The 21,026-nt window shown below is 36.5% G+C and overlaps 1 protein-coding gene across 2 annotated transcripts in view; it reads right to left on the bottom strand.

Moving 5' to 3' along the window:
* The window catches only part of LOC306876179 (dedicator of cytokinesis protein 9), a 94,253-nt gene that overhangs the window by 64,493 nt on the left and 8,734 nt on the right, over nt 1-21,026 (bottom strand). Inside the window, exons 1-2 of one of the 2 annotated variants that reach the window (XM_079427170.1) lie at nt 5,137-5,433; nt 1,440-1,556 (exon numbers count right to left, since the gene is read on the bottom strand). In XM_079427170.1, the coding sequence (XP_079283296.1) occupies nt 1,440-1,556; nt 5,137-5,253 (234 nt within the window). In that variant the 5' untranslated portion in view covers nt 5,254-5,433. Of the gene's footprint in view, nt 1-1,439; nt 1,557-5,136; nt 5,434-21,026 lie in introns of those variants that run through there. The other variant, XM_079427169.1, reaches the window with a different exon arrangement.

Genomic DNA, 21,026 nt, shown 5'->3' with positions numbered 1-21,026 from the left:
TAAAAGCAAAGGAAAGTGCGGAAAAGAGGGAAGACTCAAACGAACAATTGCTTGATGTCGAAGTGACGCTAATTTGAAAGTGGAAGTAAAATGCGCACGGTGCTTTTGCAAGCTATTTAAACGCGAAGGAAAGCGAGGAAACGAGAGAAAACAAACAAACTAAACCCCTCCTTTAACATCCTGATAGTGACAATAATGAGCGTAATAAAATAATAAAATAACTAGTGAGAGAATGAGATTTATTCTTACCTTTGACAAAAGCTTTCCATCTAAAGGAGCTTTAAGCACTGCAAACGGACGTAGGGGCTGTCCCATTGGAGCAGTCTGGAGCAGTTCAAGTGCTTTGGTGATAGAGCAGTACTGTGATCTCAGATCCTGGGTTATCTTAACCGGGAAATGAGTCTGTGCACTTTTGCAGCCCGGTTAATTAACCATCATGCTGTCAAAAACCCACTTTGGCTGTCTCATCCTGAGAATGATTACCAGGGGCATTTCTGTATACTTTTGGTAGTTCACACAGCATCTCGTACATAAGCGCTGCATTTTTAAGATTGCTGTGTCAAGTTAAACATTTTTTTTTTTTACTTTTACACACAGCACCGTCCATCAATATCAGTTCTAAAACAGTGGACCAATCAGAAGACCTCGAAGGTGGGGCAAATGTTGCAAGCTATTGTTTACAGTAGAGCTGTTGAGCGGCATTCTGCACTGCAGTGTGTATACAACCATCCTATAATGATAAAAATCCACCCAGTGTTTTTTTTTTTATCCAGATAAATAATATCAAATCAAGCAGTTCTCAGATTCTTAGCTGTGTGATGTCACACGGACCCAGGCCCCTCCCACGATTGTGGATTGACATGGCCGTTTTACCTTAGACCCACCCTGAGTGAGCTGTGATCAGTTTGCCATTGAGGGAGAGGGGCGGAGCTCATTAGCATTTAAAGGGAAATGCACTGAAAAAAGCTTGCTGTGAAAATAGCTGTTTTTGACAGGGTAAAAAGGGTGTTGTTTTGCATTATCATTGAGAGATTTTAACCAAAGTATGTTTCTTTATTATGTTTCTTAAAATACTTTTCATAAAGACCCTAAATAATCATATCAACTTGTGGAAAATGGGCATCCGATGACCCCTTTAAAAATAAATGGTGCAACCAAACAAAGTACAAACTTTTACAACCTAGCTAGTAGTAGATAACATGTCTATATGTTATATGTTGAATTATGCTTTTTAAAAAAGACCACAGAGTTTGATGTTGTATTCCAGCCGTTGCAGTGTTTAATGTCTAGTGTGACCACATTTTAAGGCAGGAAAGGACATCAGAGTGACGTGTAAAGTGACCAGCCACTGTTCACATTTTTTAGGTCAGATAAGATGCCACAAAAAAAAAAAAAAAAAAAAAAAAAGAAATTCACTGGAAAGTCGTAGATAATCTGACCTGAAAATCCTCCAAAGGAAACTGCAGCATGTCCCTGAGTCCATCGCTGAGGATCTGAGTTTTCCTCTGCACCAGCACACTCTCATAGTCCAGAGGCTCCACCACACGCGGCTTCACCTGAAAACACACATGCACAAATTCAGCACTTCTTACAGATATCAGAATTCTTATATTGCAATATGTTATAGGATGGTGCTCACATTTACTAATTAGAGGAGAAAAGGAGGTTAAAAAAAACTGAATTAGCACAATCAAATAAGGCCAATGAAATATTACTTCTTGAAAACCTCAAGCAAAGCATTAAGATACTCCATTGTGATTGTACCTGTTTCTTAACAGACTCAATGGTGTTCAATGTTTTAATGATAAAAAAAATTACCTAAAATGTTAAAACCAAAGTTGAAATTTTGTGCGGCGATAATACCTTTCACTCTGCTAATACTCTTTCTGTAATAAAATAATCAGTGTTCTCTAAAGAATATGAGAATATATCTTAGTAATATGTTTCCACTAATATAGGAGGAATCTGTGTGTGTGTGTGTGTGTGTGTGTGTCTGTGTGTGTGTAAGACTACGTGATATAACACAGTCCACTCACACATCTGAGAGTGATATTGGCAAAATGACCTCAGATGCAGATCTCCAAGGAGACATTGTTGTTTTGATGATGATCATAACTGGATAGACCAATCAAAGACCAGAATCTCACCGAAACACCATGATCACCAGCCCCACTGACTGTACAACCGATTAAAGCCTCCAGACACCACATAAAACAACCAGCAACAAGTTCAATTCCAGCAGTGTGTGTGTCATGAGCATACAAACCCAGACTCTCAAAGTCAGGCTGAGCCAGACTCACTGGAAATATGTGCATGTGGTGACATTTCTTCAAAATGATATTACATTGCTTTTGCACATTTTCCGAGTGTCCAGTGAGTGATGCTAAACGTGTGTTCAGTTTTATCTGAAACAGCTGAATATGAATATACGTGTGCAGTTCTAAAAATTGAACATCCAGTGAGTGACATTAAATGGTTAACACTATTGCATTTGAAAATAATGTACCACCTAAACAAAAATGTATTTGCTGAAGCAACCAAGCCATTTTATCTCGTTTCTGCAAGTTTTGACTTGTTTCATGGGGCTTGTATCCGACTTTGCATCACAAGTTCAGCGCTGTACCAGGTGAGCTACCAAGCAAGTTTACTATGGCAGAAAAGCCATGCATATGGAGCCGTTTATGTTATGCAAACACTGAAATGTATTTGTTTACAAATCAGGCACTATGGTAAAAGTGTTTTGAGGTCAAAATATGGTATTGTGCAAGATACCAAACAAAAATAGGTCTTTATTAATTGATAATCTGCCCCTGTAAACATTATTTGTGCGAAAAGAAATAAACATGGTTGGTGTTTTACTGTTACTAGTGCTCATTTCAGCTGGAAGCTGCAGTGGATTGTATGCAGAAGTACTGTACATATTTTGTTTTGCAAAACAGTAGGTAAAGGCATTGTTTGTCCGATGAGCCTGGGTTGCTAAGAAAACAACAGAGAAACACAGTCCAGTCAAATGAAATTAATTGGAAGTGTTTGTATGTGTGAGAGTTAATATTTCACATTGCAAACATTCAGCAGTTTAATCTTTAACACATATATGAGAGACCTGAGTTACAGTCATATGACTGACAGGTGATTTTATTATCACTGATGAAAATACCTGCACAACAACTAACTCATTCTAGAGCAATTTCAGAGAGCAATGACCTACACAGAAATGCTACTAACTTCAACACACACACACCTATATTTATTCCTGGGAACATGAATAGGACAGTGTTTGCACAGTTGTGTTGTGTTCGAAATGGCACCAATTGTATTGCACCAATTACTGTGGCTAAGTATATGTATAATATATATGAGTTAATTCTGAGAAAATCGTCTTTCAGGGACATTCTCATTAGTAAAATTGCTTTTTGTTAGGGTTAGATTGTAGTATTTATAACTGTATCTAGAATCAACAGAAGCCTATGTAATGTCTTTATTTAGATAGCTAAGTAAACTTTCAATATTTTGCGACAAACTTCTAACTGCAAACCAATCGGAAGACACACACACACACACACAGTGCTCAAATGTGGCAGTGAGTGCAGTCTGACAGAACAGCTGTGTGAATGTGTGTTTATTTCTTTACACTGCTGTACTCTGAAACATCCAGTCACACTCCAACTGGACACAACAGGCCCACAAATCACAGCACACTCTGCATCCAAAATAAAGTTCATAAGTCAGTAGAACAGCAGAATATATTGGACTAAAGTGACAGCAGGAAAGATATACACGTGTGAGATGATGGAAGCTTGTGTGATCTCCATATGAATCATCTCAGCACATTAATCTTTCTCTTTTGAGGAGCAGTGCACGCTCTACTTTAAAGCAAACAGTCTGAAAGCTGAGCTCAGCTCTATTGTGTGTGCAGCAATAGAAACACAGGAGAAAGATACAATATGTGGGCAGTGACAGTCGGGTGTGTAGTTTGTGTGTGCATGACAGACAAAGTGAACCTGCATTCAGGCGATAATGCTGGAAGAGACATTTGAGACGTTGTTTTTAACCCTTATGAACCACCATGATTCTTTCACTGGACACTATTGTTTAATCTTTAACACAGTACGAATTTTATAAATGGTTTTAAAATGTCTCTTATGTTCACCAAGGCTGCATTTATTTGGTCAACATTTATATATTTTAAACTGCAATTTATTATAAGCTGAATTTTCAGCATCCAGTCTACAGTGTCACATGATTCTTCAAAAATCATTCTAATATGCTGATTTGCTGAAACATCTCTTCTTCTTATAAAGTGGGTCTGGCTTACATTCAGCAAGAATTCATTAAATTGGACAAAAGTGCCAGTAAAGACCATTTCTAATGTTACAAAATATTTAAATGCTGTTCTCTTTAACTTTTTTTTCTTCAAAATTAATAAAAAGCCTTAAAAATGTGTTCAACTACCGAGTACTTAAATTTAAATGAATCATTTGATAAAATGCACTGACTAAACTTTACCATGCAAGTACCATGTAAATACCAAGGTATTAATACAGTATCATACAGAACCCTATCAATTTTATATATCATGGTATGATCTTCTGACACCATTGTACCATACCACTACACATTTCAACCCCAAAAACAACTAAACTGATCCAGTTTATAGGCACTAAAGGCGTAATCAATAACTTTAAACAGCCCTTCTGTCACAACCACACCTCAATTTTTCATGACATGTTTATGCTTTAATTTAACTTTCACTTCAATGGTCATGAAATCAATTAAAAGTAAAAAAAAAAAAAAAAGTAAATCAAAAAGTCTTTGACTTTAATAAAAATGTTGACTGGCTATTAAACTACACTTGACTTAGTTTACAAAAAGGTAAATGACTATGAATTTGCCATAGAGTTGATTTAAAAGAACTGATTTACAGTTTCACAGCTGATTAAATATAAAAATCAACCTGTCGAACTATCATAAAATTGTTTAAGCTGTTTACTGTAAATCAAACAGTTGACTGGAAAAAAAAATAAAAATCAATAAGATTTTTTAAATCAAACTATTCCACTCAGATTTCTCTCACTTAAAAGGCGATGAAAAGCATCTCTGATCAGACTGACAGGAGCTTACATTGAGCACACTAACCTTCCCCTGAGGACCTGCACCGTCCTGCTCCTCCTCCACCACAGGAACATATTTAAACTGCTGGGGAGACTCAATCACCAGCTCTTTCTTGGGCGCTTTCCCCGTCTTGCCCTGCATGACTACAAACTCTTTCTGTCAGATAAACTCTCCACATCCAAAACGGTCCTGTAGAACACGCAGTTGTGCGCCTGTGGAGTGACAGGAATCACAGCGCTCCTCTTGAGATCCCAGACAGCAGGCAGATCTCAGCGTGTCCAGCAGCCCGCTGCTCTCTCCAAAACACACACTCACACACTGGACACAAGCCTCACCTCACGCTCTGACTGGAGACAGACGCCCCTCCTACACTCTTCAGTGCCACTCGCTCACACATTCCTCCCCCCGTCAAACGGCCTCACGGGATCCACCTGCACACTAATCACAGTGTCCCAACACACATTCCACGACAGACACCCAACAGGAAAGCTTCATCCTCAGACACTGCTCTTCTATAAACCTCTTAAAGGAAAGCCAAGATTTAAGTGCTTCATTAAGATGATCTCCTACAATTCCTCGCAGGAATCCCCCACAATAAAAGTATAAGGCTATAAAATGAATGTGCACAGCTCAGATTATTCGGTCTTGGAGAAATAAATGAGAAATGTTTGAGATCACATTTGAAATCTTTGCCATCTTGATAATCGAAATAGGGTTGTTACTGTTAACTAAAACTAAAACCGTACAAAATCAGGGAACACTACAGTGTCCTTGTTATACATGTTAAACTTACTACAGTAATAATAGTAATTTATGCATAATTACAAGCACAAAAAACTTAAACAACAACTTGGCAACTAACTGAAATCAAATAAGTTGAAATTTACGTACTAAGATTACTACAACTGAAATAAAATTTACAACTAAAAAGGATCATAGAAAATTCAAAAGGACACAACAAAAGTACTAAAATTTAGACTAAAATTCCAATAAAATTGAAAACAAATATAAAAGCTAATTCAAAATCTATAATACCACAGGTTATAACTCTGAATGTAAGTACAGTTTGAGACACTATAAGATCTCTCATGAAACTATTATAGGAAGAGTCTGACAATCCATTTGCTCTCCATTTTTTCTCTCATTGTTGTCTGGGTGAAACGAGTGAGATGTCAAAGATAACCCTATTGTGAATTTTCTTTCCTGCAGGCAAGATTGTGAGAGGGTTTTCTTCGATTAGAAGCACTCATTACTATTCAAATAATGTCAAACCTAACACCTGCACCAACGTTCAAAATGAATGGCCTTTGAGAGCTACAGTAGAGTATATATATATATACTTTGTTACTTTACGTATGTACATTTTTCAAGTATACATACTTTTTTATTTTGGGAAACGTTTACTTTACTACATTCCAGAGCATAATTATTACGCAACTACATTTCATACAAACATATTGTACATTGTAATTTAAACTGAAAAAAAAAATCGACTTTCCAAGGCATGATAATATTCGATTCGTGAATGAGCTCACTATTTTCGAACAACCTGTTTAATTGATTTGAAAATTGCTATAAACCATTCATTTGCGAACTGGACTAATCTAATCACAGCTGTCCTCGAGTCAAAAACTCACTGATTCATTAAGTGAGTGTTGAGTGTTTGTGTCTGACTCAGAATGAATCAAGAACTGGGAGATCCTCTGTGTGCGCACAAAATTAAGCAACATTTGTACTTTTAGTAATATTTTATTAGGGTAAGTGTACTCAAGTGCTTGATTTGTGTACATCATCCACTGCTAATGTGTGTGTGTGACAGAAGTTTTAAACAGGTCTCCGGTCTCTGCGACACACCCTGTTTATTCATCTGCTGAGAGGGAATTCCACACACACACAAAACAAACCCAAACACACTGTTAAGAGTCCACAAAAGGACAGTGTGTGTGTGTTATCTTTTACTATACAGAGACATGAGGGGGGAAGGTTAGCAACTAGCACAGCTGCGCTCACACACACACACACACACACAGATATTGCCCGTCATAAGCTTACACTTCCTCACTCATGCCCCGAGGACAACACCTTTCTGTGTGTTTAAGTGTGTGTGAAGGGACAAGATGACTTAATGCTCTGATTTTTCCGGAAGCTATGTAAGTGTGTGTGTGTGTGCATATTTGGTTTTGCATGTATTTAGACAGTGGCCTCATTTTATACACATAAAACGTATATAGGTAAAATATCAAGTGTAATTAAATAAAGACGGCACATTGACTAAAGTACATGTAAAGTACTTGGAATATTATTAATTTCAGCTATGTTATTCATTAAAACATTTTAAAGATAACATTTTATTTATATTTATATTTTAAACATACTAAATTGCAACTTCATTGCAAAAGCTACAAATATATTTAAACACATGGCATGCAAGTTTTAACAGAAATTACATTGAAGTATATGTTAGTTTACCATTAATGCTTATCAGTAAATCAAAGGTACACTTTAATCATATTTCAAAGACAATAGAAGTAATTATGAAATTACTTACTAATATGAACTTAAGTCCTACTTAAGTGGGTCAAAATAAGGACTCTTACATTAAACTGCATTTATTATAAATTTATCTATACATTTTTCTAAACTAAAATTTACTCCTACATTTTTGCTCTAAGAGTATTTTACAAAGCGTTTTAGCACTAAAACTAGCTCCAAAACCTGTGAAACGTTAGGAGCAGTGAAGAGGACTCCTAGGTCACTAAGACCAAGCCAAAGACACAAACTATCCTAAAATGGCTGTTGCCAGCAATCTGTCTCGGAATGTAAACATTTTCAAACATTTGACGATAATGTGCTTTTATAAAAGGTATCGCCTTTGGTTTTGGAGGTTATCCCAACTACAAATTTTCCTTTGATTATATGCTTGTTTTCATTAACCAATTGGGCAAGAAGTAACAGCTGTTCTTGCGTCCAGTTTGGTTTTCTTTTTTGTTTGCATGTCTTACTATCATGATTATTCTTCTCTGTTAATTAAAAGGCTGTCATGCATATTCACTCTTTTTTTTTTTTTACAAGAAGCATACAGGCTGACAACAAAAGCATACAGCTGAACATATACATATACATATACATATATATATATATATATTATATTGTTTAATTACTGACACTTAGCCTGCAATATGGCAACATAACATTGTGCTCTGCAATATTTCTATGAATAAATCTCTGGCAGAGATCCCTCCCCTATCAGCCAATCACTGTGTGCATAGACATCACCCATAGCAACGAGAACAGTCAGCCCCGCCCTTACTCTTAGCCTAAGACTTCTCTCTTTTCTTAGTAAAAGTTTGTCTCAGCAGCTTTGTGAATAGGTTTTAAGAAAAAACTCTTAGCTAAAAACCTTTACTGCTATTTAGGAGAACTCTTAGTGGTAAGATAAAATGTTTTGTGAATATGGGCCCTGATTTTTTATGTGAGGTCTCTCTCATGTACAGTACGTGCTCAGTCTGACCTCTGACCCCTAACATCTACATCATCACACCATGGTAGGGTGTGTTGCATAATCAAAACTAATGTAATTGGCAATCGCTCCCTGCAGGAATGGGGAAATATGAAGAGGGTGTAACTTGGAATGTGATAAAACACACACTTCCAAGAAAACTGAGTGAGTGCAATGCTGTTTCTACTAAAGACCCCCAGAGAGGTTAAACACACACACTTTGACAATAGTGAGAGAAAGAGACATTTGTTTGTGTGAAGTGTGTGTGTGAGTGTATGTGCATTCAGTCTCAAATATCTGTTAATTACCTATTGTTTTCTCCATGAAGTGAGAGTCCATGCGATATGCTCTCAGTCTTAGAAAGTTCGTTTAAAAGTTTTAGTCAGACAGAAATCCAACGAGCTTGAATTTGTGTCACAAACAGATGTGATTGCAGCTCAGCTTTGCCCAGCTGCATGTATGTATGTTTATTGGACTACGACTGTCCTTGGCTTTGTGACATGCAATGTGGATTTAATTATTCAAATATTCAATTTTTCATTGAGTCATACTTGGACAGAGTGATGGAGACGTTAAGTGTGACTACTCAATAACATGCTGCAGCATGATTATGCAAATGTAAATCTTTCAGTAAAGGCATATTTTCAGTGCATCTGTGCCTGTTTGTTGTTTGATTTGTTTGGTTGTGCGAAACTGATTCACTAAACTGTGCACAGTCATCCTGAGAGATGATGCATAATTTGTATTTTTGCATGCACCCTTATAATAGTCTCATTTAAATGTATGGTCCCACTTTATATTAGGTGGCCTTAAAAATATAAGTACAAATGTTAAGTACATAATAGTTAAGGCCACCTAATATAAAGTGGGACCAAATGTATTTCTTATTGTTGTTTGCCTCTGAAAGTTCAAACATTGAAATGATGCAGATCAACAATTCTAAAAAAATGTGTGCAGGATTTACTTTGAAACAATTTTCACTCAGAAATTGCTAGTAAATTTCACAAATAATTACAAAGAAACAGCGAGTAATGCATTGAATTAAATGTAAAACTGAAACCGAAATTGAAGTAGAAAGATTGAAATTGTATTTTCTTGTAAAACATTACAATGATCTTTGTTTTATTTACAAAAAATATATATTTTTAACAGTTTAGGTCAATTTTTGTAGCTCGATCTTATTTTTTGTGACTGAAAATGTGTGATTTACTGTACAATTTACAATCTTACCATGTGACTTTACATATCTCATAATTGTAACTTGTTACAATGAAAATTCTATGCAAAGTTTGAATTTTTAATCTTACAACCTGAGTGTATTTCTTATTTTAAACTTAATCTCGCAATTACCTTTTACTCTTTTTTACCCCAGAAATGGGCTTCCAAAGAAAAACAACAACATGAGAGAAGTTTTGGCAAAAAAGCAGCTCATTGTATTAAAGATTTGGCAAATTAATTAACAAGGGAACACTTAAGTATAGGGACCAATTCTCACTATTAACTAGTTGCTTATTAGCATGCCTATTATTAACATATTGACTGTTTATTAGTATAAAACACATATTCTGCATGACCATATTCTACATCCCTAATCAATACCTAAACTTAACAACTACCTTACTATTAATAAGCAGCAAATTAGTAGTATATTGAGGCAAAAGTTTTATGTAATGTTTTTTTTAATAGCAAGAATTGGACCTTAAAATAAAGTGTGACTGTTAATAATGTTACAAAAACTGGCAAAACTCTTCTTATATGCAAAAACCTAAACAAAATTTTACTTTCAAACACATAATTTCCACAGTGTGTTTGTGTGGTGTTGATTTTACAATGTGAATAGGCAGCAGAGAGATGATTATTAACAAACAGAATCCTTTAACTTGACTGAACTTCATTCAACAGACACAAATGAGAAATTGAAGAATAATTTGTAGCACACACGTCTGTTACTTTAAACACGAGAAAAGCAATGGAAGGACATACTGTGGTCCTGCTCATAATAAAGAGCAGCACTGCTGCCACCTGCAGACAGGAAATCACACTGCAGCTGATCTACCAACACACACGAGTATAATAAAGTGTTCCTAGTCTTATCAATGTCTACCACACCAGTGTTTATAAAAACAGAAATTAATCTCTAAAACAAGTGTCAACAGATGCCACAAAACGCTCTAAACATTCATTAGTTTTAGAGAAATAGCATTACTGTGATTCAGCCTAACCTTGCCACTGTTTACAGTAAATGCTTATCATTCCTGTCAGCTCATCATCTCGGTTCATTCATTCATTCAGGACAGATTTATGAGTGTTCATTCATGACTGCGGTTGACACAGTAATCAGCTGAACACTGAATCACTAATCACTCATCTGCAGGAATGTATGTGTGCTTGAGGGGCGTCTGAGCGAGTCTCGGCGTGTTCAACAAATCTACATATAATCCCCAGTCGCTCTCCTCATTCTACAATCAGGTAGCAACATTTGTGCTTTACATAAGACTTTTAGAGCTGAATTCATTGCAAATCTCATCTACATGTATAAGAAGCACACATCAGACTAATACTTGTAAGAAACCAAACTCCACAAGACTCTGAACTACACCTGAATTTGACATGACACAGACAAGATGGAATGAAACATTTGTGAACAAAGACCATTTGTGAATTTAACTTGAGCTGTGAAACATCTGAGGAGATAAGCAGACACTGAGAACATTCTCAATGAACATTGTAGATGATTGAAGGACAATCAGAAGAAAATTTGTCAACTTGAAATGCAATGAGATGCAATAAGATTTGGCAACATTCGAGAAGATTTGTGAACACTGGAGATGTAACTAAATGAGAAAAGACCAGAGCAGATGAGATGAGATGAGAAAAGACAAGACTGAAAACATTTGAGATTTATGAACACTGCAGATTATTCAAGAAAAACTGAAATGAACTTGAGATCAGATAAGAAGAGACCACACAAGATCTGAAGAGATCAAAAGAAATATTGGACTGAGCGCTGAAGATGATTGTCATTCAGAAGAAGATATGTGACCTTGAGAAAAGAAGAGCTTTAATAAGGCTTAGCACGTATAGAAGAAAATTTGTGAACATTTGAGAGGAGACAAAACGAGAAAATACAAGATTTGGAGACAAAGAGACCAGAAGAGAAGACATCTGAACATCTGAAGAGATTTCTGAACATTGGAGCTGATCCGAAACCATTCAAGATGATTCAAGGACTAAATAATTTGCGAAAGGAAGAAATGAGACAAGATGAGAACAGACAAAGAGATTTGAGAACATTTGTGGACACTGATTATTTAAGGTATATGAAGAACATCTGTGCATTTGAGAGGATTTGTGAAAACTAGACATGAGACAAAGGGAGAAGAGACCAGACCAGATGAGAAAGACAATAAAGACTTGAATAAAGAGACCAAAAGAGAAGAGAAGAAAAGTTGTTTGTCAACTCTTGACAACATTGAAAATGAAGATTATTCAAGAGCATACATGGTGCTTCAAGGATATTGAGAAGAAGACCAGACAAACCGGAGGAGATTAGTGAACACTGGAGATGTTTGAGAACATTCAAGATGATTGAAGGAGATTTGTGAACATGGAGATACAGAAGGAGAGTATGAGATGCCACATGATCTTGGTTCATTTGTGAGAGGCTGTGTGGAGCCAGTATGTCATTTACTCTATTAAGCATTATAAATCACAATGAGCATGTGCAGCAGAAGAGTAACATGATGCTAATCACAACACCCCTGTGAGCTTGAGGATCCGAGAAAGGAGCTGATGAGACCAAAGGTTATCACATCGCTGACCTCCCATCTGTTCACACATGCAGCATGTCACTGGCTGCCAGAAACAGGACACACAAACCCTTCCTGTGTAGGAAACACATTTAGTTTAACATGAGTCACATGACCCCATTTATAGAGCTGTGTTTTATTCGGTTTCCTGTGACATTCAGTAGAGATAAAGCTGGCCTACACATCAAACCTTATCTCAGACTACCACAAATACACACACGGGAGCAAAACGATCTATATCAAGCAAAATCTCACGTTTTTGACACATGTGCTGAGGTGTGTGTTGTTGCCGCCTCTGTCACTCACTGATTCAGTTTACTGGCATTAAATCTGACTTAGTCATGCTATTCAGGAAGACACGGGAATCAGTCAATCATTTTCTCTTATGGTTTAAAAACTATTTACACTGATATACTAGAGGAAACCAAGAAAAGTTATAACACATTTTGGCAAAACATCAGTGTTTTTCCTCCCATCTTCAATAAATCTGAATATTTACAACATATCTAACCTTGCAATGCTATAAAAAGATCAAATCATCTAACATTTTAAGAGATTTACTGACTTCGACATACAGAGGTTTTCAAATATGTATAATAATATTTTAACTGCTTGATTGATTCATTCCAAGAAATAATAAAAATAATTATGCCATCGTGCTTACTCTTTTTAACGATTTTCTTCTTCATTATGATCTAGTGTTGTTATTGTTAACTAAAACAAACTATTCAGAACATTTTTGTTAACTGAAATAAAGTTTAGCCTAAATAAAATAACAAATAATTAACAAAACTGAAAATAATTAAATAGTTTAATTTGAAGTACTAAAAATACTAAAACTAAGACTGAGATAAAATGAGGCTAAAAAGAAATCTGACAAACATCACAAAAGCACATACAAATACTAAAATTAAAATGAAAACTTATACAAAAACAAAAGCTACAATAAAAAGATACTATAGCTACTATAGTATATACATAATACATTAATTTAAATTACCCTGACATTTTTTACTTTTATGCTCTCCCCAAAAATATAAAAATAATTCTTAAATCAAATTTTAAACTAATTAAAATCATTACAGTACTAAGGAAATGTATATTGGCTAAAAGCATATGAGAAAAGACTGCAGCACTATTCATTGCCCATATATACGTTACATAGGCCTACATTTTTTCAGAAATCATGTTTTTTTTTATTGCACATTCCAAGTAATATCAATCAAACTGCAGTTGGGTTGTTTTGATTAAGTAGTAATAACTTAAAGAAATACAGGTAATTTACAAAACTAAAGTTCACTGAAAGTATGTTTTTTTTTTACATATTAAAAGTTTGCTTTATAGCAAAAGCAGATAACTCCACATTTCATGTTTCAGAGTTAAAAAAACACTCTTTTAAGAGTGTTCTACCATTGGTATTTAATCTTTGTAATCTCTTTAGATGACAATGCAGATGCCTGACAACCGTTGTTGTTATTGTTGTGATCATAAACTGTATGGATGTGATAACACACAGTTTTCCCTCACCATTGTAACGTGCTGCTTTTGCAATGTTCCGTGAAAACGTTTCAGCTTTTATTTTCCTTTTCCGCCCTAAAGAAGATATCACAGGTTCATCAAAATTATCCATCCTCGATCACTTTTAGTCAGCTTTGACGAAACTCCTCTCAACTAGCACGTCTTTTCAGAGTGAAAGTAGCCTTGTCACCTGACCTGAATACAGCACGCTGATTCGCTAAAATGGACTTATCGGCTTGTGTTCACAAACAGCATGGGCGCTTGTCAGCTTCTGCAGTAAAACATGAACTCGTGATGCCTTGAGAGTGGACAATACCAGCTTTTTTGACAAAACGTGTTTAGGGTTCTGATCGCGCTATATGTGGAGAATAATGCACAGCAATCAGCTCTTTTTTTTAAAGTGGCGTTTATCGGTTTTTGCAAATGGACTCTTCATATATTAAACAAAAGATGACCATTTCCTGTCCAAGTGTGTAATTGTTGGCATTGGCAGAATAAGTTTTATGCTTCATGTCAACAGACAACAGTCTTGCTCAGTGACATTATGGCATAAACCCACAACCCTGCCCCCCCCCCCCCACCCCAGAAAAAAGAGAAAAAAAAGAGGAATTAAATGAACTCCTATCTGACAGATCTAAACATTGTGAGCGTGGTCTTTATCTGGTGGGCGGTAGAGGTTCAGCATTTCAGAGTCCTGACATAATGGGTTTTATTTTCTTTCCCAGAAAGCTGTGGTCAGAGCTCCACCTAAATATAAATCAACAAGAATGGAAAAAAAAAAAAGTTAAAAGAAATGAAAGATGTTGCATGCAGTGGTGACCGTTTTGTACATTCCATTAATAATTCATTTAAATCAAATCGCACAGAGAAAAAAAAAAAAAAAAAAATCCCCTAAAAATCCACACCCAGACACCCACACACACACACACACACGTAATGCTGATGGTCTGCCTATAAACACACATGTGGAGGAATGTGAGGCATGCAGCATAACTGGCAGAGAGAGCGTCGTTTAAGCTGATCAACTTTAGTGATACAGAACTTGACTGAGATTTTTTTTTTTTTTAAATGGCAACCGTATTACAGACATCATGTTTCCTGGTGAGGACAGACTTTTCCAAACAATCTGACTTACAATTTTCTCCTAAGAAATTACACAAAAAACAGTAGCTGTAACTTTTGTATGGGCAAGCACCAAGTACATTTTCTTTAGAAAATAAAACTGTAGTTATGCATTGACACAGCTGTGTTCTGGAACTGTTTATGTCTCAGAAAGGAGAAAGCAAGCACAAACAATTTCATAGTGTAAAAATATATAAGATATAAATTTGGGTTGTTTTGATATATGGTAGAAAAAATATAATTTATATAAATTACAAAGTTACATTAAATTTTGAAGTACCTCCTTACTATTTTGGTAGTAACACACCTTGCCAAACCAAAACCACGAACAGGAAGCAGAAAATGAGTTTGGATATATTCACAAAGGAGACATTTTTCAAGCTCTTCAATGCTGAACTACTTTGAATTTGCCATGGCATTTTAAAAACACTATGCTCATGATATGAGATGCTAAAAAACAATGAGATGCATGTATATGCTGCATGTGTACAGAGAACAATAAAAAACCATTAATGTGTGTAAACGTCCCAAAGCACCTCACACAGACTGACAAACTAGATTGGCAACACACTGATCAGTCACAACATTTAAATCACTGACAGGTGAAGAGAATAGCTTTATAATGGCACCAGTCTAGGGGTGTCACGATTAATCGATTCAATTTGAGTACTCGATAAAAAAAAAAAAAAAATCCTCAACTGCAATTTGCCCGTGTCGAGTAGTCTCGCATAGCCAGACATTCAGACTGACGGCTGAAGGTCTTGAATCCATGGCAGCTTTCATTGGCCAAGGCCCGCCCATGAGGCCGTTTGATCGACATATCAATCAACCAATTAATCACAGTTTGTTTCATTCAGCGTCACGTTTCGGGGCATGGAAATGTCGCCACAATTTCACATACTTTTGAAAATCCAGCGTTTATTTGATCCTGATAAACTCTCGTCGTCACAGTTGTAAACTCGACGGATTTCTTCTTTTGTGAAGGGGTTTGGCGTCACAGCATTTTTGTTTCCAGGCGTAACATTAAAGAACGCGACACACATCTGCAAGACAGGACAACCGGTGAACTGGTGTCATGGTCATGTGGGGAGTGAAGGTCAAGCCGTCTGGTCAGAATCACACAGAAGAGCTACTGTAGCTCAGATTGCTGAAAAACTTAATGTTGGCCATGAAAGAAAGGTGTCACGACACAGTGCATCGCAAATGTCATGAATCATGAGTGAAAAAAAAAATCGCAAACTTGGTTCCAAATTCGGACCTGTGATTGAACAGGCAGTCATGCATTATGCATCATGTGAATCATACGGTATCACTGATTTTACTTTGAAAGGTCAGGGGAAAACAGAGTCAATATTGAAACTGCTTGAACTTTGAGTGTAAAAGCATTCAATCGTCCCACAGTGTGGGGTAATGCTGTAGCTGACCGTGCCCTCTGTAGAGTTCAATGCACTGGGCAGCATTGACGTCAGTCACAAAAGGTGGCCTTGAGGCAGCCTAAACTCACTGCTGTCAGATTCAGACCTGCAGTGCAGTAAAACTTGTCCCAGAGCTCCAGAGCCGCCTCTCTGAGAGCGCAGAGGGCCAGTATTACCCTCTCCAGACCAGCAAACACTCACTCACAGAGTAAACACTGACTATAGTGTTATCCTCGAAAACAAACCCAGAGAAGAATGGTAAAAACAGAAAAATCAAAAACTGAGTAGGTAACACAAATGTCATGAAGAAGAACCTGAAAAAAAGAGAAAGACGACAAGTGGCAGAGAGGGTTGAAAGCTTGGAGTTTGTGTGATTAAAGTCTATATTCTGGCATTGTTTGACTTCTCAAATGAGGGAAGAGCTTTCCACAAATGATGGAGTTTCTTCTGACTGTACAGTAGGGCTGCAGTCAGAGAAAACCAAGTAAATATGACCTTTGGTCACGGCTGGAGTCCATAAGCCCCTGTATTGTCAGACACACACACTTTCAGCACCAAATCAAGCACACAAAGAGAGAGGAAGAGTGTGAGGTACACTTACTTTTGTTTTACATTCATTCATACAATGAAAGAGTTGCTGTGATTCTATACAGAAGATAAACAGATATCTGTGTTACTATCCAGTAGGGCTGAGCGATATATTGCATGCGATACGCATGCAGCTCTCGTCAGTAAAGCTGGTTCCTTGATTAGCAAATAAATCTCCATCACCTGTTTTCAAATGGAGCGGCATTTAATACACAGAGCCGTAGTTCACTGACAAGCTACGCAATATCGTTTTCATTATCGCTGATATATCGCCTTCGAAAATGAACGCTATATTGCGTAGCTTGTCAGTGAACTACGGCTCTGTGTATTAAATGCCGCTCCATTTGAAAACAGGTGATGGAGATTTAGCGCTAATCAAGGAACCAGCTTTACTGACGAGATCCGCATGCATATCACATGCAATATATCACCCAGCCCTACTATCCAGTAGTGTTTCCTTTACTAACCCACCAGTAGTTTCTTTACTGGTATTACCTTTAATAACGGTCATAAACTATTAAATGGTTATGGGGAGGGTGTCTGAGGACTTTTACAATCTTGATCATCAAAAAATCTATTTTACATAAGAAAGGGCATCACATTTACACACAAATGATTAAATGATAAAAAAAAGTTTGCAAATATTGTTTTGCAGACCTCCAATATTAAAATGTCTTCATTCATGTTTTGAAGATGAATGGATATTTTATGGGTTTGGATTGTCACGACAGTGAGTAAAGATGACATCTGATATCTTTTTTTCTTTTTTCACTTTTATTGCCCTTACAAGAGAAAATTAAGATTACTGATTCAGCAGATAATTCCTTCAGTAAACAGCAGGTCTTTCTACAGAACAGGTGGAGTTTGTTTGCATCCTTTTTGGCAGAACTGAAAGTACATTTTCAAACAGGCTTCTGGTCAGGACACCTCAACAAAACCATCAACCTACAAATGACCCTCTGCAAAGTAAACTGAGATGGGAGAAAGCTTTTAGGGATATTATAACACACTTCACCTTTATGAATGCTAAAAACTACTAAAAACTAAAGACCGCTGTCTCTGACCTCAGCCTCACTCCCAGTGTCAGAAACGGCTCTGATTTGGTCTGGTTGTGTTTAAATTAAATACTGCATCACATCCGCCTTAATTACCATTGGTAGCGCAATTTATTGTAATGCTTTTTTCCTCAATTAGGCAGAACAAACGTGGCAGACTTGTTACTTACTTGTTCAGATGGCAATATGCAATGAAAATTCTTATTTGGGTCATATATTCCAAGACATAGGCTACAATCTGTGATTCCTAAGTACAGTATCCACACTGGTGCGGTGACTGACAGACTGACACACATCAGCCGTGCCGGAGCACAACCCCACGCACAAAGGATAATTCCACACAGAGCTGCAATTCCAGGTTTTCAAACAGAGATGGCGACAAAGAGGCAAAACTTACGGACTGCAGGCTTAAAGAAAACTTACATATGCAGCATAAAAACTATTAAACTAGTATAGTACACCTCAAAGTGTACTTTTAAAAATGAAAAATTAAGCTACAAGTATATAACTAGTAACATAACAGTATATTTATAAATTTACTTATAGTATAGTTCACAGTATTTGCAATACAAAAGAACTAGCTCTGTACTCAAAGTCTACTTTTATTGCACTTAAAGTACACTTAAAAGTATATTTTTATAAACTAAAATGTGGAACAATTTAGTCCCAACAAGTCCTGAAATGTATACTTACAAGTATACTGCTACTACACTGCCTATATTAACTACATAGAGAAATACTTGGAAAACAAATGCAATTTATACCTTAAGTGTACTTCGTTTTTTGTAAGGATCATGTATCTGTTGCAACCGGTAAAAACTTGTGTGTTCTGCCTCCTGGAAGTTGTGTAAAGCCAGCTAATGAGATTAGAGCTTGTGATTTCACACAGATGTTGAGTGAATGAACTGAGGACGTGCTGTCTGAGGCTGAAACTAGTGCTGAGGATGCTCTGTGAGGATCCTGACTGACTGTGTGGGAAAGATATCAACAGGGTGTGTGTGAGTGTGTGAGAGAGAATGGAGAGGAAGTATAGGGGAAAATATCCCTGGCTTAAGACTGTATCTGTGAGACAAGTCTAAACTAAACCCTTGTCAGACTGAGCAACTCACGTGCAAACCTACATCAAATACTTGTGAAATCCACATCCATTATATGAGTGTGTGCCAAACCACCAGACAGCAAGACACTGGGCCTCATTTATCAATCAGAAACGAGTGCAGATCCGAGCGCACAAATCAGTTTACGACAGAGCTCAGGTGTGATTTATGAAACATTCGTATGCCGCCAATCCCATCGTACGAAAGATCGTACATTGATAAATGTGGCGGCAGAAAACTATCGTCGTTTGAATATCATGCCCCTAAAAACACCCCGATTTAGAAGCTTCGCCCCTAGAGTTTATGACACGGAGAAACATAACCCGGCCAAAAAGAGGAAGTAATCTCATGAAAGAGAAATTGATTTTACTCCAAAAATAAAAACCTTATAACTCATTTAACCTTACAATTGCAAACAATAGCATTAATTTATATGTATATTAAATACCAGTAAATTTAACTAAACATTTATAAACATTATAAACACTATATAGCCTAGATTATTTAGTTCTCCTTAATCCACAAGAAACCCTTTAAATTTAACAGTATTACAAAACAAATAGTAGCTATAAAATTTTATATTAAACTATGAAGTAAAACACAAATTAGGCTATAGTGGCATTCATTAGAATACAACGTCAAGCTGAAATTAATGTATTAAAGCGAAACTAAACGGCATTGGGCTCACAAGCCTCTCGCATTTGAAATCCAAATGTTTCCATTTTTGCCATGTAACATTTGGTTGCTAAAGATGTAAACAAGGCTTTGTACTTCACTTGAGTTCCAATATCCACGTAAAATATCAGCCTTCACGTGCGCAATGAATGTTTGTTTCAGCACTGCACGCTGATTTTACAGTGGACCTTGTAAATTGTGCAGTGTAACTTATGTTTGGTTGACTGCATTTTAGTTTGATTAATGGCTGAAATGTCAAGTTAGTAACGCTGAAATGTTGTGTGCGTGCGTGTGAGGCACCTGCTTGATCACAGAGCAGTTACATTTTTTTAAATAAAGATATAAAGAAAACAAATAAAATGCATTAAGAGTGTCACAAAACGAAAGTGGCCTATACTTCTCGCACTTATTTTTCTTTTGTTAATCTGTTAATTAAGAGAAATATATTTCATGTAGCCCTATTTATTCCTTTTATAATGTCTGTTTTTCTCCATTCACAGAGGCGCTGCAGGTGTGTGATACGACGATGTGTGATTCCTCACGGTCTGTTGTTAGGAAAATAATCTAAATGAACAAAATGCTGTCATTATACAATTCTCCAAAATTCTCTGTGCTGCACGCAAGTTCAGGCTAACTTAAAAACTTGCCTACACGAGCTCAGACCTGATGTGAGATTTGATCGTAGCCACCTCTCACGCCCATATTGATAAATTCCAAGTTTTGCGTAGAAACGACCGTACGCCCAATTTTCGGTCGTACGTTCTTTTCGTAAATGAGGCCCATTGTGTGTGTTTGCTTGAAGAGTGAAGTGTGTTAATGCCATCAGCTGTTTGGTTCCCATGCAGCATTCTTCAAAATATCATAAAACTCATACAGGTTTGGAACAACTTCAGGGTAAGTAAATGACGACAATTTTAATTTTTGAGTGAATTTTCCTATTAATGCATCTAAAAATCAATAAAGAAACACTACATTTACAATCTTTACACTTTAAATGTCATCTAATAACTTGGAAATAACTTCTCCTTAGTGCTGGTGCTCCAGGACAGATATTGCATTCCAAAAGCAATGCTGCATCATATTCCAAACCACCATATTTTCCCTTATTCAAATCAATGATTCTAGTCATACTCATT

This window comes from Barbus barbus, assembly GCF_936440315.1.
Source record: "Barbus barbus genome assembly, chromosome: 10".
NCBI lineage: Eukaryota > Metazoa > Chordata > Actinopteri > Cypriniformes > Cyprinidae > Barbus > Barbus barbus.
This window is presented reverse-complemented; position numbering and strand designations above follow the sequence as displayed.